This window comes from Notolepis coatsorum (genome assembly GCF_963971535.1).
Source record: "Notolepis coatsorum genome assembly, chromosome: 6".
Lineage (NCBI taxonomy): Eukaryota > Metazoa > Chordata > Actinopteri > Aulopiformes > Paralepididae > Notolepis > Notolepis coatsorum.
The window spans coordinates 179850221-179876102 of record NC_140170.1 but is presented as its reverse complement, the minus strand read 5'-3'; the positions used below and the strand labels follow the sequence as shown (position 1 = coordinate 179876102).

General features: G+C 43.9%; 4 protein-coding genes across 4 annotated transcripts; 3 read left to right on the top strand and 1 right to left on the bottom strand.

The window, feature by feature from the left end:
* Positions 1-5662: 5662 nt before the first annotated feature.
* Positions 5663-6232, top strand: LOC311231006 (histone H1-like; the record flags this gene model as incomplete). The annotated part of the gene is made up of 1 exon (XM_084317472.1): positions 5663-6232. The coding sequence occupies one exon, from the start codon at positions 5663-5665 to the stop codon at positions 6230-6232; it is 570 nt and encodes a 189-aa protein (XP_084173598.1).
* A 2962-nt stretch (positions 6233-9194) lies between these two features.
* LOC311229830 (histone H2A-like) lies at positions 9195-9587 on the bottom strand (the record flags this gene model as incomplete). Its single annotated transcript, XM_084315904.1, has 1 exon — positions 9195-9587. One exon carries the CDS (start codon positions 9585-9587, stop codon positions 9195-9197), a length of 393 nt encoding a protein of 130 aa, XP_084172030.1.
* Positions 9588-9869: 282 nt separating this feature from the next.
* Positions 9870-10838, top strand: LOC311229829 (histone H3, embryonic-like; the record flags this gene model as incomplete). The annotated part of the gene is made up of 2 exons (XM_084315903.1): positions 9870-10082; positions 10710-10838. 2 exons carry the CDS (start codon positions 9870-9872, stop codon positions 10836-10838), a joined length of 342 nt encoding a protein of 113 aa, XP_084172029.1.
* A 4104-nt stretch (positions 10839-14942) lies between these two features.
* LOC311231049 (histone H2B-like) lies at positions 14943-15317 on the top strand (the record flags this gene model as incomplete). The annotated part of the gene is made up of 1 exon (XM_084317519.1): positions 14943-15317. The coding sequence occupies one exon, from the start codon at positions 14943-14945 to the stop codon at positions 15315-15317; it is 375 nt and encodes a 124-aa protein (XP_084173645.1).
* Positions 15318-25882: the final 10565 nt, after the last annotated feature.

Below are 25882 nucleotides of genomic sequence, written 5' to 3'. Positions count from 1 at the left end.
CAAGGGTACTACGACTATACTTGCACCTCATGGTACCAAAGCACCTCAAAGGCGCTAAAAACAAGATTACATCACAAAACAAACTGGTCAGACTACTACTTACACCCCACCCCCTTCGTGAATATGACAGGCAGCATCCTAGACATGATCCAGGAAAAACAAATGCATATAGGGATATGCGTTTATTCATTTGTCACCCGACCTTGACAAATCATTGGGATAACTCTCTCAAAATAAAGTGGGTGGCTCTGAAAAGAGCCTTTGGGTGAACACGGGTTAGATGGACAGGGAAGTTTACTTGGAGCTGGTGTACTTGGTCACAGCCTTGGTTCCCTCAGAGACTGCATGATTGGACAGTTCACCGGGGAGCAGCAGGCGGACGGCGGTCTGGATCTCCCTGGAAGTGATGGTCCTACGCATGTTGTAGAGAGCCAGGCGGGAGGCTTCACCGGCGATGCCGTCTATGGCCGACATCTTGCCCATGTGCGTATCGGGCGCTCTGGTCTCGTTTCTTTCGGCACTCTTTGTCTGTGTGCCCCGATGATCTGCAGAAGTTGCACCAGACCGTCTTGTTGCAGTTATCCCTCCGATGCCCATTCTCTCCGCATCGCCAACACGTCAGCTCCGTCGTGGGCCTGGCCTTCTCCCTCGGTGTCGCTCTGGCTTTCAGTGCTATCCCCCCCGCTTCCGCGGCGTCTGGGTGGATATCCTCGGAGGCCTCAAAGTTCTGCAGCTTGGCTTTGAACTGCCCCAATGTCATGTCCGTTGAACCGTGGGTAACCAGTAGCACGAACGGACTGTACAACTCCGGTAGTCCTCTCATCACCATCACCATCATTAGCCCCTCACCTGGTGCCTCTCCTGCACTCTTGAGCGCCGTCATGATCTGCTCAGCTCGGATGATGTATTCTGTCATCATCTCTGTGTGCCCCTACTTCAGAGCCGTTAACGTTACGTAGAGGGACACTACTCGGGGCCTTCCCTGTCCGATGTAATGCTCCCTCAACACTCCCAGGCTTTCTCTGCCTTTGTCCTTCGTGTCGCGGAATATTAGCCCCAAGCTCGTATCGTCGAGCAGCGGCGCCAACTCACAGTATGCGTCTGCATAAGCTTGTCGTCTTGGCCTTGGTCCTCCGCCGTCAGTGGTCCCGCGGGGGCCGCCAAGATCACCGCCTTGAGTCCCGCGCTGTGCATGCAACATAGCATGCGCTCTTCCCAGAGCTCATATCCCTCCGCCTTTCCATTAAATGAGGGCCATTTGCTCCTTCCCTTGGTCGCCATCCTCCTTCTTGGTGGTAGGTGTAGCTTAAGCTCCATTGGCCTAGTATCTAGCCACGCGGTACTCCCGGTGCTACTCTGGCCTACACTTCAGCTAAGCTAGCTACCCTTATTATTTCGCCCCTGCGAGATCTGGGCCCATAACCTGTTGACAGAATAGACCTATCTCAAACCCTGCCCCTTTTCTTGATCCTCCAATCACAGCTGTCGCTTAGACAAACTTTGTTTGTACGAGGAAGTCCGAGGTAAGCGACAGCTGTGATTGGAGGATCAAGAAAAGAGGGCAGGGTTTGAGATAGGTCCATTGGCTATGGGGCGACAATAATATGTACAAGAGGCATGGTTTCTATCTTTGGCCTTGCTCTGCTGGCAGCGGTTTATTCATTCACATGATTCATAACACAGCAGCTCATGTGGTCTCCACTCCGGGAGAGGCAGATGTGGGAAGAAGATAGAGAGGGAGGGGACCAAGGCTTAAATATTCCCAACCTGGCGTAGACAGTAGAAGCTCCGCCTATAGCGCCCTTCAGTGGACACAGATATATATGCAGTCATGGGAGCAGTAGAGGACAGTTACAGTTAGTTACAACTAGGCCTGCCACGATAACACATTTTGCTGGGAGATTAATTGCCCCCGAAAATATCGCGATAAGCGATATTATTGCGACCGGTTAGAGCATTTTTTTTTGGAGACATTTATTTCCCAAAAGTTCTCAATTTTCTTTTAAAAATTCACTAATATAATGATAATAGCATAATAATGCAAGGACACAGTTTAAAAGTGAAATAAACTTTTATTTAACATTGGAAGACATTTTAAATATCATAAATAAAAAAAATGCTCAGTTTGATTGTTTATTATAAAACAAACTGAAACTGGAAATAAGCCCTCTGTCTGGCTTTTTGTGTCATCCTTTTAACATGTACATGTATTATTAATGTACCTTGCGCCGTGGTACAAAATGTTAATAAAGTGTGAGGAAAAAACTGGAAACGTAATAAATAAAAAGGCAGTGAAACAATAATCAAATAAACACCAAAATATATACTATCTCTATTGGAATGGAGACTTCAGCACAGGATAAACTAGGGATGGGCAAAAATAATCCAGATCGATTGATCACATGATGTACTCGAGTACTCGTGGAGGAGAACGCTGTACAAAATAAACTTATTTTCCGGTGTTTTAGACTTTTATTTTGAAACCCACCCACCGGTCCGGAGCGGAAGTATTGTTGTTATTATCCTAGCAGAACGTATTGAGCGGCCAACTTGTCTCGTCCGGTTCTGTGTTTTTGAGCTAATGATAAAACAAATGTTGAGATTGTTGGTGAACAACTAACTTTAGGTTAGTTTTAACGTTAGCTACTAACGTTAGATGCAGCTACTACAGGCAATCAACGATGAGGAGGAAGCGTCAAAGCCGTATATAATAGAATAGCCCTGTGGTGCGTAGGCACATGAGCACAACTCGAAACTACCTGTTATAATAAATTAATTCATGTTTAACTTGTCCCCGTGTCCAGTCCTTTGACTAGCCCCACCCGTTCATTGTAAACAATGATGCATGTAATTGTATTAACGCTATTCTGTGTTGTAGCTATGCTATACGTTGTATTTCGTTTGTTAGCTATTTAGCTAATGTTGTTAGCATTGAATGAGCATCAACGCTAGATCTTTAATCTTTATTTAGCAGTCCAGTTTCTCCGGGCAGTAGCGAGTAACTACTTGGGTCTAAAAATAGCTAACGTTACACTACAAAGAACGCTACTTGGTTAAAAGGTGCAACACTATTGAGAAATGTAGTTAAGCTATATGTGGCGTTGCTAGTGCCCCACGGAGCTCCTGTGCTGTACTCTGTAGTAAGGCCAGCGGCCCCCCACACGGAGAGTGACTGACGAGGGGTACTGGTTCCGCCTCATTAAAACAAACGCGCAAATAGCAATTAATCGTGCCCATCAAAATCATTGCATTCATTTTAATTATCGCGCTGATTAATCGATTTATTGCTTATCGCGGCAGGCCTAGTTACAACCATACATACAACCTCTAGATTCAACAGATTGGTTGAAAGGCTTTGTCGCACATTTCCCGCGCACAGGAAACTATTTGCGCGCAAAGCCATAATAACCCAATTATTATCTTAGCAAAACTCCATAGCCACACAAAAAAAACTTTACTTATTGCACTTGATATTAAGCCAAGCAATAATCGACATGAAACTGCATTTTTCCAAGACAATGATTTTGTGCACCTTAAATTTAGCCCCTTTGGTGACATCTGTCACTGCTTTGATTTACAATAAATATTATATATATATATATATATATATATATATATATATATATATATATATATATATATATATATATATATACACACACATTCATATACACATATACATGTCTGTACATACCTGCATACATTATAATCCTTTTTACATGTATTTGGCATAACTTTTAATCGTGGAAATGCCAGTATACATTTATACGTGAGAGATGTTTTCTGATGGTGCTGAGTCGTCTCCATGAGCAGGTTTCCTCTTGTTTGGGTTATTACTGATCATAAACAGATGACACAGACCGACATAGTCTCACCATGAGCTACATGTATCAGTACCTCACTGTGGTACAAGAAAATAATACAAGTATGACTCTGACAACATGGTATGTTTCATTCCTTGAGCTATTTCTTCTGAATGTATCAAAAATGTAGCTAGCAGCCTACTGCACCACATTTTAATATCCTTTACTTCACAATGAGTTGAGCCCTAACAATAGAGGCCTGTATATCTGACCTATAGGCTAAACACAAACTGAAATGTTTGCGTTCTGTTTCTTCCAGCATGGCTGCCTGTAACCGTTGGTAACCACTTTCAAAAGAAAATGCCTAATTTATGTGCAGTGGTAGTCGGTAAAACACTGCTGAAAAGCATGATATTACTGTTCCGTTGTGACTTCTTTATAACATTCAGTAATAAGACACAACACTATGTGTTGATATGATAATCTATACATATAATTTATAGATATAGCAACCATTCCATTGCCTTTACTACACAAACATTCCGTGCAAGGCCTCTTTTGTGGTAATGCAGAACATGTTGATATGCTGCGTTTATGTTTGGTGATATGATCATGATTCATTATGAATCTACTATGTCTATTTAAACTATTGAAATACAATTAAAATAGACCAATGCAGTTATTATTTATTGTGCTAAGTGTTCAGTGTAGCAGATTTAAATCAGAAAACACAGCAGATCAGCAATGCCCAAAAAGCATGTATTGTCAACAAGCATGCAGCAGTCTAAAGTACATTTACATTTACATTTAGTCATTTAGCTGACGCTTTTATCCAAAGCGACTTACAAGTTCTGTGCGACAAGACAGCAAGAAGGGTATAACTCTATCAGCTGAGTAACAATGTTCATCAAAGTGTTGCGTGTTACAGTGTAGGTTAGTTTATTAGGACAAGTGCATGACATTAAGGTTAGTCGGGGTTCGATTGGACGGGATTCGGCTGTCCTAACTGGGATGGGTAGTTCATTCCACCATTGTGGGGCAAGGACTGAGAATAGGCGGCTTCTCTTTGATGACCCTCCGGGAGCTTGGATAGGAGTAGATCTGAGGCGGCCAGAAGATGCAGAGCGTAGGGGTCTTCAGGGTGTGTAGTTAGACATAATAAAAGTACACAGCAAACTAGTCCCCCACCCCCAAAAGGAAAATGTAGCTACGCTTCTTGTGTGAGTTATGAAATGTTTTGCAACATTAATTAATTAAATGTTAGTTGTAATTAATATATGCCACGTGAAACCTTCCACTAATCTAAGGTAGTGATCATCCCTCATACGAAGTCGAGGTGACCCACGCTACAGGCCACCAGCAACAGTGTGTTTACCAACACCGGAAAAGCATCCATTTAAAACAAAACGCGTCACCCCAGATTACTATTCTTGCTCCCAGTCTCTAGTCAGGTAGCTCGGCTCGCTGGAAAACGAGATTATGTCGGATTATAATGCAATCTAAAGAATTGTGAGACATAAATAACAGAGAAAGGTATAGCTGCGCACCATGGTGAAGGCGCAAATTGGTGGTTTGAAGCGTCCACAAAACACCAGGGGTCTCCAAATGGTTTAATTCTGATGGCACATATTTCTGCTTGCTGACCCATTTGGCGTTAAATTCCTGCAATATTCATAGTTGTGTATTTGAGCTATTTTTTGGCGAGGAGAAAACACAAGCGCAGAGCATTTTGGCAGCACAGAGGAGGACAGGGTGGGTTGAGTCTACATGGCTCTCATGTAGTGTTTAAGACCAGCCCTCTGACTGAGCTTCAATATCATAATTCTAGTTGTGTTGAATCTGAGACCGAACGAGAGAAGATGGCAGAAGTCGCTCCAGCTCCAGCCGCTCCGGCTAAGGCCGCTAAGAAGAAGGCAGCTCCCAAACCCAAGAAGGCAGGTCCCAGCGTCAGTGACCTGGTCGTCAAGGCAGTATCTGCTTCTAAAGAGAGGAGTGGTGTGTCTCTGGCTGCCGTAAAGAAGGCTCTGGCTGCCGGCGGCTATGACGTGGACAAGAACAAGGCCCGCGTTAAGACTGCTGTCAAGAGTCTGGTGACAAAAGGAACCCTGGTCAAGGTCAAGGGTACCGGAGCCTCCGGCTCTTTCAAGATCAACAAGGCTGAAGTTAAAGCCAAAAAGCCTGCAAAGAAAGCCGCTCCGAAAGCCAAGAAGCCAGCAGCCAAGAAACCTGTCGTGGTCAAAAAGCCCACGAAGGCGGCAACGAAGAAGCCTGCTGCCGCCAATAAGTCTCCCAAGAAAGTCAAGAAGGTAGCAGCCAAGAGTCCCAAGAAGGTATCAGCCAAGAGCCCAAAGAAGGTGAAAAAGCCTGCTGCGCCCAAGAAGGCTGCTAAGCCAATAGCAGCTAAGAGAGGAGCTCCCAAAAAGAGATGAGCGTTTAAACAGAACGTTGTCTTTAATTCAACAAAAGGCTCTTTTAAGAGCCACCCACCACTTCCATGAAAAGCAATTATTGTACTCTAGTGTGTGGAAGTGAAGGGGGCTTATCGAAGTATATAACTTAGTATTACCAGGGGCGTAGCTGGGGGGGGGGTTAGCTTAGGATGATTCCAAGGGCCCAGCACTGGGCCCTTTACTAGACTCCGGTGTATTATTGATGCTCTCATTGATGTACTATGTTTGTTTCTGAAGTGTGTGTGTGAGATATATAGAGAGAGAGGGGGGGCTTTGGTAGACTATTGCATTGGTCCATTCATTGAAGATGAACGCAATGCGACATCCTTTACTAGGCTCACCCACCAACAGTGCAGGTGCTGAACTGCTGATCCGAATGTATAGGTAAAAACCATATTATGCGTTTTCATCAATAAAAAAATTGCCAAAAAAATTCCGCTCTCGCGCTTACGCTCGCTCTCATTCACTGGGGGCCTACAAATACATTCTTTCATGGGGCCCAGAATCTGGAGCTACACCCCTGAGTATTACTTATGGGATGGTTGATTTCCACTAGTTACTTTCGGCACGGGAACAAAGCAAACGCAGCTTTATATATTATACAAATATGGAGAATATACCACAAAAAAAATATAAAATATAGATCAGATATAGGTTCTTAATTGGATAATGTTGATTGTTATAAGTCCGGTTTGATTAGTGGGTCCTACTAACGCAGATACGAGTTGAGCCCTTTATTGTGGAAATACATAAATTGCTATCATGGTGCATTTATGGCCGTGCGTAAATGACCGCTATGACACTATTGGAATGACTACGGCTGATGGCCCATTAGTGGACACAGCACATTCATGTAATTTCATCTATTCAGACCGGTTTGGATCATTTATTTATCATTTATTATTATACAGAACGAGTGGAACATTGTCTCACAAAAGGCTCTTTTATGGACCCCCACTATTTATATGAAACAGGCACGGCTACAAAACACGACCCGTTTGGCCGTGCGTAATGACGATGAGCTCAACAAAGCCCCAACAATTGTGGAAATAAACTAATTGCTGACCTTATGGTCAATTTATGTTTGTGCATGCTGTAATCTATATATATAACACTTACTATTTATACCGCTGTCCAGTATGACTTACCCATATTGTTTTTTTCAGTTCAAATTAATAATCACTTGACTGCTATGACATGCCATTTATCATTGTATATTATATCGTTAAGCCTTCAAAACAGACAAACACTGGACAGACAATACATTAAACATGTACCTATAACCAGCACTGTACAAGTGTACCCATTAGTGGACAGTCAAATGTTATGCATTGTGTTTATAGTCTTACACATGTCCCGAGGAAACAACGTACACAACCAAGTGGACACGACCCACAGGGAACTGAAGCCCGGCACGAGAGGAGCGAGTCTTGGACTTAGCCTTCACCTTCCCTCCTGTTTTACCTCTTCCACTCATGATTCAGTTTATTCTAGAGATGAACACAGAATAATGTGGTTAACACGCCGAAGAGCCGTCTTTATATCCTCACTAAGGTTCGTGCTTATTGGTCAAATATGGCGTGGCCAAAAAGCCCGCGAAGGCAGCAACGAAGAAGAAGCCTGCTGCCGCCAAGAAGTCTCCCAAGAAAGTCAAGAAGGTAGCGGCCAAGAGTCCCAAGAAGGTGACAAAGCCCGCTGCGCCCAAGAAGGCCCCAGCTAAGAAGGCTGCCAAGCCAATAGCAGCTAAGAGAGGAGCTCCCAAGAAGAGATAAGCGTTTAAACAGAACGTTGTCTTTAATTCAACAAAAGGCTCTTTTAAGAGCCACCCACCACTTTCATGAAAAGCAATATTGTACTCTAGTGTGTGGAAGTGAAGGGGGCTTATCGAATTATACAACTTAGTATTACTTATGGGATGGTTGATTTCCACGAGTTACTTCCAGCACGGCAACAAAGCAAACGCAACTTTATATATTATATATGGAGAATATACCACAAAAAACTATAAAATATAGATCAGATATAGGTTTTTAATTGGAGAATGTTGATATTAAGTCCGGTTTGATTATTAGGTCCTACTAACTCAGATACTTTACCGCAACGAGTTGAGCCCTTTATTGTGGAAATACATAAATTGCCATCATTATGGTGCATTTATGTCCGTGCGTAAATGACCGCTATGACACTATTGGAATGACTACGGGTGATGGCCCATTAGTGGACACACAGCACATTATTGTAATTTTATTTATTCAGACTGGTTTGGATCATATGTTGGCACATAATTATGTTTCCCACTACCTCACATTAAATATCTACACAACCATTATATTATACAAAAGGCTCTTTTATGGACCCCCACTATTTATATGAAACAGGCACGGCTACCAAACACGACTTGTAGTTCTACCCATTTATTTATTATGTGATTAGTGATCCAGACCAGCAACATTGGCAGGTAAAGAAAATGGTCTGAACGAGTCGCACCGCTTCACAGTTTACGAGTTGAGCCCCAACAATTGTGGAAATACAAATTGCGGTCATTATGTCAATTTATGTTTGTGCATGCTGTAATCTGTATATATAACCCTTACTATTTATGTTTCTCAGTTCAAATGAATCATCACTTGACCGCTATGACATGCAATTTATAATTTTACATTATATCGTTAAGCCTTCAAAACAGGGACAAAAAACACTGCAGACAGACAACACATTAAACATTACTTCTAAACAGCACTGTACACGTGTACCCATTAGTGAACACGGTCAAATGTTATGCATTACGCGTTTATAGTCTTACATTTATGTCCGAGGTAGCGAGACAACATAAGTTACACAACCAAATTGTATTTTGACAAACGGAAATATTGCATTTTCAAGAAGAGGTGCGTGGCTCTGAAAAGAGCCTTTGTGGGGTTTGTCGAAGAGGCTAAATAATTTACTTCTTGGCAGGCTTAGCAGCCTTCTCGGTCTTCTTGGGCAGAAGGACAGCCTGGATGTTGGGCAGCACACCACCCTGAGCGATGGTCACTCCTCCCAGCAGTCTGTTGAGCTCCTCGTCGTTACGCACGGCCAGCTGCAGATGACGGGGGATGATACGACTCTTCTTGTTGTCACGGGCAGCGTTTCCAGCCAACTCCAGGATCTCAGCGGTCAGATATTCCAGCACAGCAGCCAGATAAACCGGGGCACCGGCTCCAACACGATGAGCATAGTTGCCTTTACGCAGCAGTCTGTGGACACGACCCACGGGGAACTGAAGCCCGGCACGAGAGGAGCGAGTCTTGGACTTAACTCTGGCCTTTCCTCCGGTCTTGCCTCTTCCAGACATGTTTATTATTCTCTCACGTTAAACGAGTTAGAAAATAAATGCAGTGAGTTTGCGAGTCGCGTTTTATCATCGGGCTTGTGTTTTCTCACCCAATCAGGAAAGACGTTTTCTTGGCGGTTTTTACAAAAGACGAGTCCTCCAATCGTCGTGTGAGATGTAGGCGGAATAACGAGCTCACAGAGTGGAGACCAATCAGAAACCACTGCGCCTCCGCGTTAGTAATATAAGGCCAGAGTTTCGGCGCAGCAGCGTGTTATTCTTGTTCGATTGAAGTTTCTCATAATGGCAAGAACTAAGCAGACCGCTCGTAAGTCCACCGGTGGCAAAGCCCCAAGGAAGCAGCTCGCCACCAAGGCTGCCCGTAAGAGCGCACCGGCTACCGGCGGCGTGAAGAAGCCACATCGTTACAGGCCCGGTACCGTGGCGCTGAGAGAGATCCGTCGTTACCAGAAGTCCACCGAGTTGTTGATCCGCAAGCTGCCTTTCCAGCGCCTGGTCAGAGAAATCGCCCAGGACTTCAAGACCGACCTGCGCTTCCAGACCGACCAAGCTTCTATCCCCAGGCCATCAGGCTGCTAAACGAACAATGAATGAACACTACACAACAACAACCACCAAACGCACATAGCACACACATCCACACGCACACACTCACTTTAAACAAACACACTGTAGCACCCACTCCACACACTTATAGCACACACCCACTTTAAACAAACACACTGTAGCACCCACTCCCCACACTTTATATTTATGGATGAAGGATTGCACTACAACTCGTACACCTTACTGTAAATTGTACCTAAAATTGTACCTCATCCCATTTCTGCTTTGCACTAGATAGTACTGTACATTAGTACACTGCATAGTATTGTGTATTGTATATTATATGGTAACTCAGAACATTGTACATATGTCTATACCGAACACTGTGACCTCATTTTCTTCTTCTAAATTCATGCTATATTATGTTATTATGTTATTTGATACTATCTTGTCTAGCACAGTCTCTGGAGCGTAACAGTAAGAAGCATTTTGTATGAAAGTATTCTGTACTTCTGTATGACAACTATTAAAGAACTTGAACTTGAACTTGAGAGCTCTGCTGTCATGGCTCTTCAGGAGGCCAGTGAGGCTTATCTGGTCGGTCTGTTTGAGGACACCAACCTGTGCGCCATCCACGCCAAGAGGGTGACCATCATGCCCAAAGACATAAAGCTGGCCCGCCGCATCCGTGGAGAGCGCGCTTAAATCTGCTTTGTTTTCCTACATTCATAACCCAAAGGCTCTTTTAAGAGCCGCTACCGTAATCATGAAAAGTACATTCCATTAACTCATTATTTCAACATGCCAGTTATACTAAAATCATCACTTTAATTCTGACATTTAAAATATTTAGACTCTAAATTGCCATAACATATTTATTGATCCCCTTGGGGACATTCGTTATCATAGCAGGAGGGGGGGTTACAGGTAGTATAATACATACAGGTCAATTATATTACAGTGGAGAAGTGCAAATTTAATAAAAAGTCAGTGTAAACAATATACAATATAATTAACTCTGCGCATATTGGCAACAAGGTTGTCCTCTCGTAGTAGGTTCGTCCGGGAACATGGGGCCTCATTTTGAGAAGCATCTTAGAAATATGGGAACATAGGCCCTACATTTTGAGTGAAAAGAAAATCTGGGGCTGTGGGACCATAGGGCTGACCCCCATGATGCAACACATTACATTGACCTCGATAGGGAAATTCAAAGTTTTACAGTTGAGTAAAGTAGTTTGAATATGGTCATCTGTGTTTTGTGTGTTAATTACAGCTCAATGAAATAAGGTAGCACTCCATAAGGCACCATATTGCTATATTTTCATTTATATTTCATGGTGCTGTAATTAACAAGGATTTTCTCTCAAGGGCAGGTAGTGGAAGGAATTAGCTCGGGAGTCAATACATTTCCATCTGTACGAGGTGCTTAATTTATGTAATATGAACTTTGCTATTTTGCCCATATTTTATTTTAGGAGCAACAATGTAACTGCACAGGTTCATACACTGAGACAATAGGACATTCTTTATTGGTAGTTTGAAATTCAAGATGACAAACTGGTTTTCAACTCAATGTTGCAGCAATCAACAACAGCTAAAAAGTAACCCATGACCATACACCCATAATTATACATGTTCCAATCATACATATAACTCAGAGTTAGGGGGCAATAACCTTTTTCTGCCCCTTCTCTCATTGAGGGCAGGTAGTGAGAGGAATCAGCTCAGCGACCACAGATTTCCATCTGGTTTCATGCTGAACTAGTTTGAGGGGCTTCATTCATAATGTCATTAACAGACTCAAACGTTGACACATCACTCGGGAGAAAATATCAATCATGCCGTCCTTGTACATTTATTTCCATGTATTTAACATTCATTCAGTTGCTATTTTACAGATATTTATTGTTTTTGGAACATCAATGTTGGAACAACTGGTTGTGTGCAGGCTGTGGCAGGTTTCCGTGTTAGTATAATACTCTAAAGTGGAGCCAGGCGAGGGAAATACATTATTCAGAGCACAATTTTACAAACTACAGACACAATGAGCTGTAACTCTGTGATGATGATTCCTCTTCATCGCGACTTTAAACAACTTTATTGATTAGTCATTTAAAAATTAATTATAGAAAGGAAAAAGGGAGATTGGGAGAGTTGAATAAATAAATCGTGAAGTTCTTGTTTCGTTCTTGTATGTCATAAATGTCTGGATGTAACAATACTGTATATCTGTATGTCATAAATGTTATGATGAATTGAAAATGGGGGACCCTGATGTAAACAAGAAAACATTCTTTCTCTGGTCTGCATCCCCTTAACAATTGTGTGTATTGAGCCATACTGTATTGTACCCATTCTGCAATCTGTATCTAAATCTAAAGTATTCAATCAATCGTTTCCATATTTGTTAAACAGGGATTGGTGTGTTGCATCAGTGAGGATTATCAACTGATTTTTAATGCAAATCTCCTACGCAGGACACGTGTATGCTTTCTACAACACAGTTGTTTCCGGGTTCCTCTGATCCCATTATTGGACAACCATTCTTTCTTTGACTGTTCTCAGCCCAGCTGACTGGTGAACATTATTGTATATTTATTTGGAGTTTTTTTTAGGTGTGAATTTGCCACATTGCTCCATGTGGGGGTAGAATAGTCAGAGTGGTTTTAAGTAGCTTTCATATTCTAATCACTGTGCCTCCTTCTGAAGAACACTTTCAGGTGGTTTAGCCTCCTTATTGCCTTGTTCCAGACAGGTTATGTGGGCTAGACATGTTGTGTAGATGTTGGCGCCAAGAAGACAAACTTGCAGAGGAACCCTATTGGCCAAACCCTCCCCCCACACTTTGTCTTGGCGCTCGTTGGCCTGGTGTGACTGGGAGACTTGTGTGTCTGGGAGACTTGTGTGACTGGAAGACTTGTGTGACTTGGAGACTCGTGTGACTTGGAGACTTGTGTGTCTGGGAGACTTGTGTGACTGGGAGACTTGTGTGTCTGGGAGACTTGTGTGACTGGGAGACTTGTGTGACTGGAAGACTTGTGTGACTTGGAGACTCGTGTGACTTGGAGACTTGTGTGTCTGGGAGACTTGTGTGACTGGGAGACTTGTGTGTCTGGGAGACTTGTGTGACTGGGAGACTTGTGTGACTGGGTGACTTGTGTGACTGGGAGATGTGGTAAATACACAGGTCACAACATGTTTACAGGAACGTTTTGGAGTTGTATTTTGATTGTATTTGGAGTGTGTATTTTGTGACTGTAGGGAACTCGGGTAAATGTCTGACCCACTTACAGTGATGAAGCTAAGCTAGGCTAACGGTCCAGGCGTTCCCTAAGCCAAATGCATGCAGAGAGACAAAAAAAAGGTATGTATCTTCTTGTCTAACTCCAGGGAAGATGTTAAATAAGCTAATTTCCCAAAATGTTGGAGTTTTCCTTTAACTCTTCTTATCAGCTCTCTTGGCTGTCCATCCATGTACTGCTCCATGAAGTACAGCCGGTTACTGTTACTATCTGTCTTGTCCTCCACTCCGTGTTCAAAGGCCCTGATGAATAGCCTGTACTCCATAGGGTCTCCCTTGAATATAGGAATCTGTTGAGGGGGGAAAGTAGCATGGTTTTGTTGCTTCACTAGGGAATCCACGATGGCTCGTTGCGGAGACTCTTGTTATTTCTGTGTAGCACCGCCAGGTGCTCTGGAGCTGCTACTGTAAGCAGGTTCTCTATTCATCGCTACGGCCTGGGGAGTAGGCGTAGCCTGCTTGTGAGCTTGTGATTTGAAGGGCTTCTTTTTCTCTATGTAAGAGTTCATTCCATCCCTACGGGACACTCTGGATGAGGATCGCTGGCCCTCGTATTCTTCCAGTACTCTGTACTTAGCCTCTGAGGCAGCTAAAGCAATCTGGACCTGTAAATCATCTCTCTCTGCTCTTAGCTTAGATGAGGTAGCTAAGAGAAGAGCCTCCTGTTCATCGAGTTGTCATTTTTGTTTTAGAGCGGAAGCCTGGGCTAGCAACTCAGCCCTCTCTAATTCAGCTTTCAGACTCATGCTTGCAGATGATGTTCTGGAAAATGTAGTGGATGGTGCTCTAGACCCTTTCTTTTTTAAGACGACGGATGCACTGTCTTCAGGTCCGACCTCATCTTGGTGCTTCCTAGACTCCACTATATGCTGATGCACCTCCTTCTTCCATGTGTCAGCCTTTACTGTGAAGTTGTAAAATGTGTCAGCCTTCGGCGTGAACCATCCATCCTGATCTGTCTTCATCTCCTCTTCTGATGTCTTGCTTATGTTTTTGCTTAGTAACACCTGGACTGAAGTATTAAGCTGAATATATATATATAGAAACACAAATGTTCTAGAATGTTTGATTATGACATCATACTGTGACATCACAAATGTTCTATAATGTTTGATTATGACATCATACTGTGACATCACAAATGTTCTAGAATGTTATGACAAAAAATACGGTTCAATGACTATCTAAATCCAATCAATATTCCTAATGCCGTTTCAATGTAAGGTTATAAAAATAAACATATAAACATTCATATAATACAATAACCTAAAATTATATAGCTTTGGCTTCTCTACAGAGAGTAAAGCAGAACAAACTAATTGCTGAAACTCTTCTGCCCTCTACTGGCAAAATGAGAACTTAACTTCTATTAGCTTTACACACGTGCGCCACGCCCGACCAATCGTATCGTAGAAGCCACGTAGTAATATTTGCATCGACCTCCTACAAATAAGGCAGGAAACCTTAAGCGACCATCACCATTCGATTCTGATAAGCCGTCGAATATGCCTGAACCAGCCAAGCCAGTGCCCAAGAAGAGCTCCAAGAAAGCCGTCACCAAGACCGCTGCCAAGGGAGGCAAGAAGCGCAGAAAGTCCAGGAAGGAGAGTTATGCCATCTACATTTACAAAGTCCTGAAGCAGGTTCATCCCGACACCGGCGTTTCCTCCAAGGCCATGGGGATCATGAACTCCTTCGTTAACGACATCTTCGAGCGCATCGCTGGAGAAGCCTCGCGCCTGGCTCTCTACAACAAGCGTCGCACCATCACCTCCAGGGAGATCCAGACCGCTGTACGTCTGCTGCTGCCCGGTGAGCTGGCGAAGCACGCTGTGTCTGAGGGAACCAAGGCTGTGACCAAGTACACTAGCTCCAAGTAAACTACCCTGTTCACTGAAGATTAACCCAAAGGCTCTTTTAAGAGCCACCCACTCTGTCCTGAGAGAGTTATTCCTATTATTCTCATGATCTCGCTGTTCAGCAAAGTGGTATTGCCTTTCGTTTGAACAGTTATTGTCATGGTAGGGCTGTCTGTCGGGAGATGAAGTTGTATAATGTTACTTATTGATTAATAAATTACAAAAAACGAATAGTTTGGATGGCTATTAAGTTGCAAATTATATTTACTAGTCAAAATCCAGTGATTTTAGGTTGTTAAGTAGCTAGATTGGATAGACTAGCTTGTACATCACATTTATACAGTAAATTAATATATTCACCTGCTGTATTAGAACCCTGACCAATGATACATTATTGGACTTTATAATACACATGGATAATGTTGATTTGAGCATTTTCAAAGTGGAAATGCTATTCTAAAAATAATACATTCCAGGCTAATTTAATTATAATAAACGAACTCCCATAGCCAAACACATGTCCTATGATTTCCAACAGTCAAGTGCAAATATTATTCATTATTTGATCATATGAGCTCTGTATATTTCTGTACAATTTACAACCTTGCGTTATATGTTAAATGCATTATTACAACAACAATAACCTTTTATAACTTTATTGTTGACATCAAACTCCAGCAATCAGAAGTCTAAAATCTGACTTCATAAGTAACCCTCCTGATCATCTCCGGTCCCCTCTCCCTCCATGTTTAGCAGGATACACAGCCTCCACATCTGGCTGAAAGGTTACTCTGCTCATCAGGCATCCCCTGTGGTTTGGACTTCAACAAATGCACTGATAAACCACACCATGCTTGTAGGAAAGCCTGCTAATAAGACTACTTTGTTCTGTAATAGCCCTTCATATGTTGTTGTTGACAGGAAAGGGTAATTGATTCATGCCTGTGTAATCGTTCAGTGTGATGTGCCCCGATCAAGTGTTGCACTCTAGTCTTCTGATAACGTTACTGACCATTAAGAGTTCTCTCCCTTTAAGTGAGCAAGCCGGTCTCCGTGTTACTGCCTGACGACTACTTCGTTCTGTACCTGCCCTTTAAGAGTCCCTCCCCTTTAACGTGCACAAGCTATTCTCTGTGTTGCTGCCTGATGGTCGGCTGCTGTAGCAGTAATGTCCGTCCCTTTGGGATAACGTGTGCGTCAATGAACGTGAGTACATTACCTGTGCTTAGTTCTGCCTAATCCATTCATTCAGCTTACTCTACCTTTATAGTGTGTCTCCGCTGTTCTATTCCTGTCGACGTCATTCCCTCTGTTATTGAAACACCGCGCCGTTAGCTTAGCTACACGTTAGCCAACATACGTTGCCTGCAAGAGATGCTGCGTGGTTAGCTTAGCCGCACGTGAGCTAGCTTAGGCTATATAACTCACTCACTACTTCTAGTGAATAGAATGTATCTTTACACCTGGTTTACAGTCCACCTACCTATACTGTTTACATGCACTGCATGAGTAATTCCCCTGCATAGGTTATGTAGGTTATATATATAATAACTCCGGTTAAGTGAATGTCTTGGTTAATAGTTGCACTGTATTGCTATGAATATCATTGTAGCTATAGACCACATGTTTATGACCTTATGTTTATGTACGCCACTACTGTGTTTACTAATGTATACTGTATTGTATCACTACTGTGTTATTAATGTATACTGTATTGTATTCCTCTGTAGACAACCACACACATGGAAATATCCCAATCACACACACCTTTCTGTTCCCAATAAAAGACAATACTTGCAGCACGCCTATGTGACTCTCTAATAGGAGTTAAAACGCCATAGTGTCCGCCAGCTTACCTTATTGGAGACTGGAACACGGATATGCAACGAAAAGATGCACCCGTCTTCAAGGCCTTCAGTAGGTTTTGTGATCTGCATGGCCTCAGCCAGCTAATCACCCAACCCACACGTGTATGTGAATCAACTCAGACTACCATTGACCTCATTCTGACCTCCGACAAGTCCAAGATCTCAAATAAAGGGGTTATAGCATGTGGGTTAAGTGATCATTATATGATATTCTGTACCCGAAAAAAACTAAAACAAATGGCTGGCTGCCACAAAACAGTCACATCTAGAGACCTCAAAACCTACTCTAGCGAGGCCTTCAACCTTGAACTGGAGAGTCTGGACTGGTCAGATGAACTCAATGGTACACTGGTTGACGAAACATGGCTTGGTTTCAAAACCAAATTCTCAGCAATACTAAACGACATGGCCCCCCTAAGAACCACCAGGGTAAAAAATCGCGCTGAGCCGTGGATGCACTCCGAAATACTGGCCGCCATGAAAACCAGAGACAAAAAATGCTCTGAGTTTCGTAAAAGTCAGTCAAAGCTTACTAAAAGCACGAGCAGTGAACTCCAAGCCCACGTGACTGAACTCAAACTAGAAAGAAACAGACTAAGAAACGACGTAAACTCCATGATCAAAACTGCAAAAAAGAATTTCATCAATGACAAAACTGAGGAAAACAAAAACAAACCACGTGAACTTTGGAAATTACTCAATAATCAACTAGGATGCAGTAAAAAACTTAAAACCAGATTCTCAAACATAAACATAAAAACTGACAACACGCTCATCACAGACAAGCTGGATGTAGCCAATTACTTAAACATTTTCTTCACAAACATAGCCACAACACTGGTAAACAAACTACCCTCCCACTCAGGGCTTTATGGGGTAGAACACATAGTAGCTTACTACAAAAACCTAGGGGTCCGCAAGGACGACTTCAAGCTGGAAATGGTAACAACAGATGAGGTACTCAATAAACTGAGCGCCCTCCAACCTAACAAGGCCACTGGCCATGACAACATCCCCTCCAAATTCCTCAGAGACTCAGCAGCCGCCATCACACCAATCATCACACACATAATAAACCTCTCCATAAAACAGGGACACGTCCCCAAGGACTTCAAAATTGCGAGGGTGACCCCTCTGCACAAAAAGGGCAGCAAATTAGACCCAGGCAACTACCGCCCTGTTTCTATTCTCACCTCCATCTCGAAAGTCATGGAAAAAATAGTCTACGAACAGGTCGAAAAGTACCTAGCGGAAAAAAATCTAATCTACGAATTCCAATCTGGCTTCAGAACATCCCACTCCACTGACACATGCCTTCTCTATTTGAATGACCACATCAAACAAGAGGTGGACGCAGGCAAATACTGCGGCATGGTCATGCTGGACCTACAAAAGGCCTTTGACACGGTCAATCACTCCATTCTGATTGACAAGCTAAAAGCAATTGGTTTTGATAGTCTATCAGTGAGCTGGATGCAATCCTACCTTGAGGGGAGGGAACAGATGGTGGAGGTAAACGGTACCCTATCCCCCCCCCTCACAGTGAGCTGTGGTGTTCCACAAGGAAGCATACTAGGACCGCTACTGTTCCTAATTTATGCTAATGACATGTTGTCAGCTTGTGACTGCAACTTGTTCCTGTTTGCGGACGACTCAGCCCTGCTGGTCTCTGACAAGAACAAGTTACAGGTTGAAAAAACCCTCAGCTCGGAACTAGGCAGAATCTGCATATGGCTCGCTGATAACAAACTATCATTACACATGGGCAAAACAGAGTCCATTCTCTTCGGTTCAAATAACAAACTCAGCAAGACCGACGGCTTCTCAGTTACAGTGGGTGACAATATTGTCACAAGGAAAGATGAAATTACCTACCTGGGTTCCATCCTAGAGGCTAATCTCTCCTGTGACAAAATGGCATCCAATGTAATAAAAAAAGTCAACCAACGAACTCGATTCTTGTACCGGATCTCCTCTCTGGTAAACAAGAACACCCTGAAGACTCTGGCAGGAGCACTCATTCAGGGGTACTACGACTATGCTTGCACCTCATGGTACCAAAGCACCTCAAAGGCGCTAAAAACAAAATTACAAACATCTCAAAACAAACTGGTCAGACTACTGCTTGACCTTACTCCTAGAACCCACCTCACCCCTGCCCACTTCGACAACCTAGGATGGCTTAGAGTAGACGACAGAGTACAGCAACTTGCAATGGGCCTGGTCTACAAGATACACTACACGACCAAGGTACCCATGTACATGTCAAAATACTTCCCAAAGGTCAGTGAATACCACGATCACAACACCAGAGGGAGCTCCACAAATCATGTTAAACCCAGATTCGGCTCAAATAAGGGACTAAACACGTTTCGCAATTATGCCACATCAATGTGGAACGCCCTACCCAAAGCTGTAAAGGAATGTGGATCACTACCCACTTTCAAAACCTCTCTCAAGGGACACCTACGGGAGACTGCAATTCAACACTGGCCCCTGTAAATATCCTAACCCAACCCCCTCCAATGTACAGTCATTTACCTAGTATGGTTTTGTCAATAGTTCAATGTACAATTGTGTTTGTTTGTACAGTGTCTCCTCCCCCCCCCCCTCAATGTACAGTGTTACTTGTTTATACAGTGTGCCCCCCGCCCCCCCCCCCCCCCCCCCCCCCGCCCCCCCCCCCCCCAACCACCTCCAATGTAAATTACCCAGTATGGTTGTCAATATCCCAATGTACCCAACCCCCCCCACCCAACCTCCTCCAATGTACAGTTTCTACGTCAAATGTATATACTCCCTTTTCTTGACTCCTTCTGTATCACAAACAGTACTGTATTTGCAAATCTGGTATGTCATAAATGTATAGATGTAGCAGTACTGACTATCTGTATGTCATGTATGTCATATATGTCTATATGAATTGAAAATGGGGGACCCTGATGGAAACAAGACAAACGTCTTTCTCAGGTCTGCATCCCCTTAACAATTGTATGTATTGAGCCGTACTGTATTGTACCCATTCTGCAATCTGTTAAATAAAGTTTTCATTCATTCATTCATTCATTCATTCATTCATTCATTCAGCTCTATTAAACGCAACCCGTGGAGGCCCTAGCCCTCCGTTTCATGGTCCTTCGAAGCCGGATAGAGCTCCTCCAAGACGCTATGGCAGACCAGGACACCACAGAGACCACCGCTCACCCGCAGAGAGAGCGCCACCTACCAAGCCACCTACGTGACCTCAGGGTGGGTCATGAACCTGAACTCAGTACTCGGATCAGTCAGTACTCGGATCAGTCAGTACTCGGATCAGTCAGTACTCGGATCAGCCAGTACTCGGATCAGTCAGTACTCGGATCAGTCAGTACTCGGATCAGTCAGTACTCAGATCAGTCAATTCCTAGACCCACCATAAGGTCAGATGTCGGCTCCCATCGTTCATACCCGGCGAGTACCACAAGGGCCCCGTATGAAGGTAGTAGGTCCTCACGTCTGTCAATTCCTAGACCCACCATAAGGTCAGGTGTTGGCTCCCATCGTTCATCTGGGAGTGTACACCGACAACACGCTCTCTCACCAGCCCAGGAAGCAATCCTCCAGGAGTACATCCACTCCATGGAGCTTGAGGAGCTACAGCGCCAGGTACAAGAAGACTACGACGCCAACCTGGAGTGTAAACGTTTACAACGCATAGAGCAGGAAGCACAAGACGCACGGGAAGCTATCGTTAAACGCCTGGACAGGCAGAGGCGGCTTAAGAAGAAGGAGAAGGAACTTCAAGTAGCCAAACTGGTCACCTCACTTCAAGAGTCAAAGACGAGGGCTCTTGTACGTGCAGCAACATCTGAGCCGACCTATCCACCACCTGGACAACAGCACCACGTAGTGGCACCTGTGCCTCTAGCCCTTCCTACCGTACCACAGCACATGCATCCCCTGCCGGCTAATCCAGCCGCCATCACTCCAGTGATACACCACCCAGCACAGGCGACGCCTCGCCCTGCCGCTCCCCCTGTGTCGCCAACCCAGCTCCCAACATGCCTGGTTCACTTGAGCAACCTACAATCTCACACAGGGCCCCCTGTAGCTACTCACAGTACCCAGAGTCCTACCTATGGTGCGACCATCCCTAGTACTCAACTCAGTACCCAACCTAGTACTCAACTCAGTACCCAACCTAGTACTCAACTCAGTACCCAACCTAGTACTCAACCCAGTACTCAACTCAGTACTCAACTCAGTACCCAACCTAGTACTCAACTCAGTACCCAACCTAGTACTCAACTCAGTACCCAACCTAGTACTCAACCCAGTACTCAACTCAGTACTCAACTCAGTACCCAACCTAGTACTCAACTCAGTACCCAACCTAGTACTCAACTCAGTACCCAACCTAGTACTCAACCCAGTACTCAACTCAGTACTCAACTCAGTACCCAACCTAGTACTCAACTCAGTACCCAACCTAGTACTCAACTCAGTACCCAACCTAGTACTCAACCCAGTACTCAACTCAGTACTCAACTCAGTACCCAACCTAGTACTCAACTCAGTACCCAACCTAGTACTCAACCTAGTACTCAACCTAGTACTCAACCTAGTACTCAGCCTAGTACTCAACCTAGTACTCAACCTAGCACCCAGCCTAGTACTCAACCTAGTACTCAGCCTAGCACCCAGCCTAGTACTCAGCCCAGTACTCAACCTAGTACTCAACCTAGTACTCAACCCAGTACTCAGCCTAGTACTCAGCCTAGTACTCAACCTAGTACTCAGCCTAGCACTCAACCTAGCACCCAGCCTAGTACCCAGCCCAGTACTCAACCTAGTACTCAACCTAGTACTCAACCCAGTACTCAGCCTAGTACTCAGCCTAGTACTCAACCTAGTACTCAGCCTAGTACTCAACCTAGCACCCAGCCTAGTACTCAACCTAGTAATCAGCCTAGCACCCAGCCTAGTACTCAGCCTAGTACTCAACCTAGTACTCAGCCCAGTACTCAGCCTAGTACTCAACCTAGTACTCAACCTAGTACTCAACCTAGTACTCAGCCTAGTACTCAACCTAGCACCCAGCCTAGTACTCAGCCCAGTACTCAACCTAGTACTCAACCTAGTACTCAACCTAGTACTCAACCTAGTACTCAGCCTAGCACCCAGCCCAGTACTCAACCTAGTACTCAACCTAGTACTCAACCCAGTACTCAACCTAGTACTCAACCTAGTACTCAGCCTAGCACCCAGCCCAGTACTCAACCTAGTACTCAACCTAGTACTCAACCCAGTACTCAGCCTAGTACTCAACCTAGTACTCAGCCTAGTACTCAGCCTAGTACTCAACCTAGTACTCAACCTAGTACTCAACCTAGGACCTCTCCCAGTCCTCCGCTCCCTGCCTTTGAAGACCTCTCTTCATGGAAAGATCTCGTCCAAGCAACAGTCAGGTCCCTTCACGGTGCGGCTGATGCCCAGACCACTGATCAGCCTTATGAAGTGGCCGACTTCCTCAACGCTGAGAAGGTCCTCCTTAAACAAACCCAGCTGGACTCATTCCCAGAGGAGATCAATGCCCTCAAGTCTGACCGACCTCTTCCCCCAGACAGTCGTTTCGCCACTCTATCTCCAGAGTACGACAAGGCTACCTGTCTCCTCAGAGTAGGCGGTAGGCCGCACGGGGCCGAGAACTTGGAGATGGATGACATTCACCCAATCGTCTTGGATCCACATCACCCCCTGACAAAGCTGATCATCCAAGATTATGATCAAACTCTTCTCCACCCCGGGCCTGAGAGGGTACTCGTTGATCTTCGATCCCGACTCTGGGTCCTACATGGAAGAGGAGCAATCCGCAAGCATCAGCACACCTGCCGAGAACGTCACGCCAGGCGGGCAAAGCCTGACATGCCTAAAATGGCCGCCCTTCCGCCCTGTCGCCCGCGTCTCTACAAGCCCCCATTCTATTCCACCAGAGTAGACTATTTTGGGCCATTTCACACCAAGATAGGGCTCCGGAGAGGCAGAAGTGGAGGAAGGACGGCAAGAAAGCCGCTCGGCCAGGTGGCCCTCATCGTTGACCCGCGGCTTCCTCGGGCACTCTGGCAGCCAGGGAAGGTCGCGTACCCTGGAACTGACGGGCGCACCCGCACCGCAGCTGTCCAGGTGAAGGACAGAATATACCTGTGCCCTGTGTCCCGGCCGGTGCAGCTCCCGAGTCTCCCGGATACAGAGGACCACTGAGACTTTCCTGTTTAGTTCAAAAGGTCTAAGTAGACTTTTGGGTGCGGCTGTGTAGGAAAGCCTGCTAATAAGACTACTTTGTTCTGTAATAGCCCTTCATATGTTGTTGTTGACAGGAAAGGGTAATTGATTCATGCCTGTGTAATCGTTCAGTGTGATGTGCCCCGATCAAGTGTTGCACTCTAGTCTTCTGATAACGTTACTGACCATTAAGAGTTCTCTCCCTTTAAGTGAGCAAGCCGGTCTCCGTGTTACTGCCTGACGACTACTTCGTTCTGTACCTGCCCTTTAAGAGTCCCTCCCCTTTAACGTGCACAAGCTATTCTCTGTGTTGCTGCCTGATGGTCGGCTGCTGTAGCAGTAATGTCCGTCCCTTTGGGATAACGTGTGCGTCAATGAACGTGAGTACATTACCTGTGCTTAGTTCTGCCTAATCCATTCATTCAGCTTACTCTACCTTTATAGTGTGTCTCCGCTGTTCTATTCCTGTCGACGTCATTCCCTCTGTTATTGAAACACCGCGCCGTTAGCTTAGCTACACGTTAGCCAACATACGTTGCCTGCAAGATATGCTGCGTGGTTAGCTTAGCCGCACGTGAGCTAGCTTAGGCTATATAACTCACTCACTACTTCTAGTGAATAGAATGTATCTTTACACCTGGTTTACAGTCCACCTACCTATACTGTTTACATGCACTGCATGAGTAATTCCCCTGCATAGGTTATGTAGGTTATATATATAATAACTCCGGTTAAGTGAATGTCTTGGTTAATAGTTGCACTGTATTGCTATGAATATCATTGTAGCTATAGACCACATGTTTATGACCTTATGTTTATGTACGCCACTACTGTGTTTACTAATGTATACTGTATTGTATCACTACTGTGTTATTAATGTATACTGTATTGTATTCCTCTGTAGACAACCACACACATGGAAATATCCCAATCACACACACCTTTCTGTTCCCAATAAAAGACAATACTTGCAGCACGCCTCTGTGACTCTCTAATAGGAGTTAAAACGCCATAGTGTCCGCCAGCTCTATTAAACGCAACCCGTGGAGGCCCTAGCCCTCCGTTTCAATGCTCTCTCCACTCGTAATGTTAATGCTTCAAATCTAGTCACAATTTCTCTAGATGTGTTTCTGTTGTACAACATAAAATCACAGATTAGGGCCTAATTTTTCTGAACAGTATTTACTAATAAGGACACCTTTGATCAAACTGATCAGCAGCTCAATAGTTGCTTTTATGTTTCACAAGGTGCTCTGAATCTGCCCTTACAAAAAAATATTTTCTGTTTTACCATGGTACCAGTCATACAAATTATTTACCATGGTACAGCCATATAGTAAATGTAATGGAACCATTAATAACATGGTTATAACATGGTATAGTCCATTTTAAACCATGATATCAATGGTACATGTCATTATTTTTTATCATAGGAATGCCAGGATACATTTTTGTAAGAGATGTTTTGTGATGATGCTGAGTTGAGCCGATGGTTTACTCTTGTTTGGGTTACTAAACAGATGACACAGGACTGGGTCTCACCATGGGCCATGTGTATAAACCAATGCCCCACTATGGTACAGGTAGTAGAAACATAGTATGTTTCATTCCTTGAACCATTTCTTCAGAATGTATCAACATATACTACACCAATAGACACTAACAATAGAGGCCTTGCATGGACTGTTTGTGTACTTCTTTCTTACAGTATGATTTGATTATGATCCCCATTAGCTGATGCAATCTTCCTGGGGTGACAATATACTTTCTATCAAACATATTACATGATACTGCATTCCTAAACATAATGGAATCATACATAGTACAATATACATTACATAACACTATATATTAAATATGCACTCAATTCACAAGCAGTGAGAAACCATATACTCTTACCACCTATTTATATAGGCTACTAATATTCCTGTCACTAAAAATACAATAAAGTAAAAATAAAAGTAACTATGGGTATGTGTGTGTCTACATGTACATAATGTGCAGGCGTAGGGCTGTTAGATGTTGTTTCAGTTGTCTTTTAAAGCCTGTATATTGTAAACAAAAAGCTAAATGTATAGCTATGTTTCCTTTATACGGTTTTTACATACTTGTAAAGGTAGGACTAATTTTAGTTTTAATCCATATATAGGCCACATTATACCTACTTACTCAAACAAAGTCGAGGTCACCCACACTACAGGCCACCACCAAGGGCAAAGAAGAACAGGCCAGGGTCACGGTTGAGGCAGAACATTGCTGTAAGTGTGCTCAGTGCTTTCTGAAAGGACAGTTATGAAATATTAGTACAATACCCACAAAGAAGCTTTGTTCTGGTCAAATTACAGCATAGCATACTGTAAGGACAACAACAACAAGGTAGTCGGTCATGGCAGATACATGAGACTATCTCAGTGTAGCAACGCACAAGCATGCATTTATATCACATAAAAACAATAT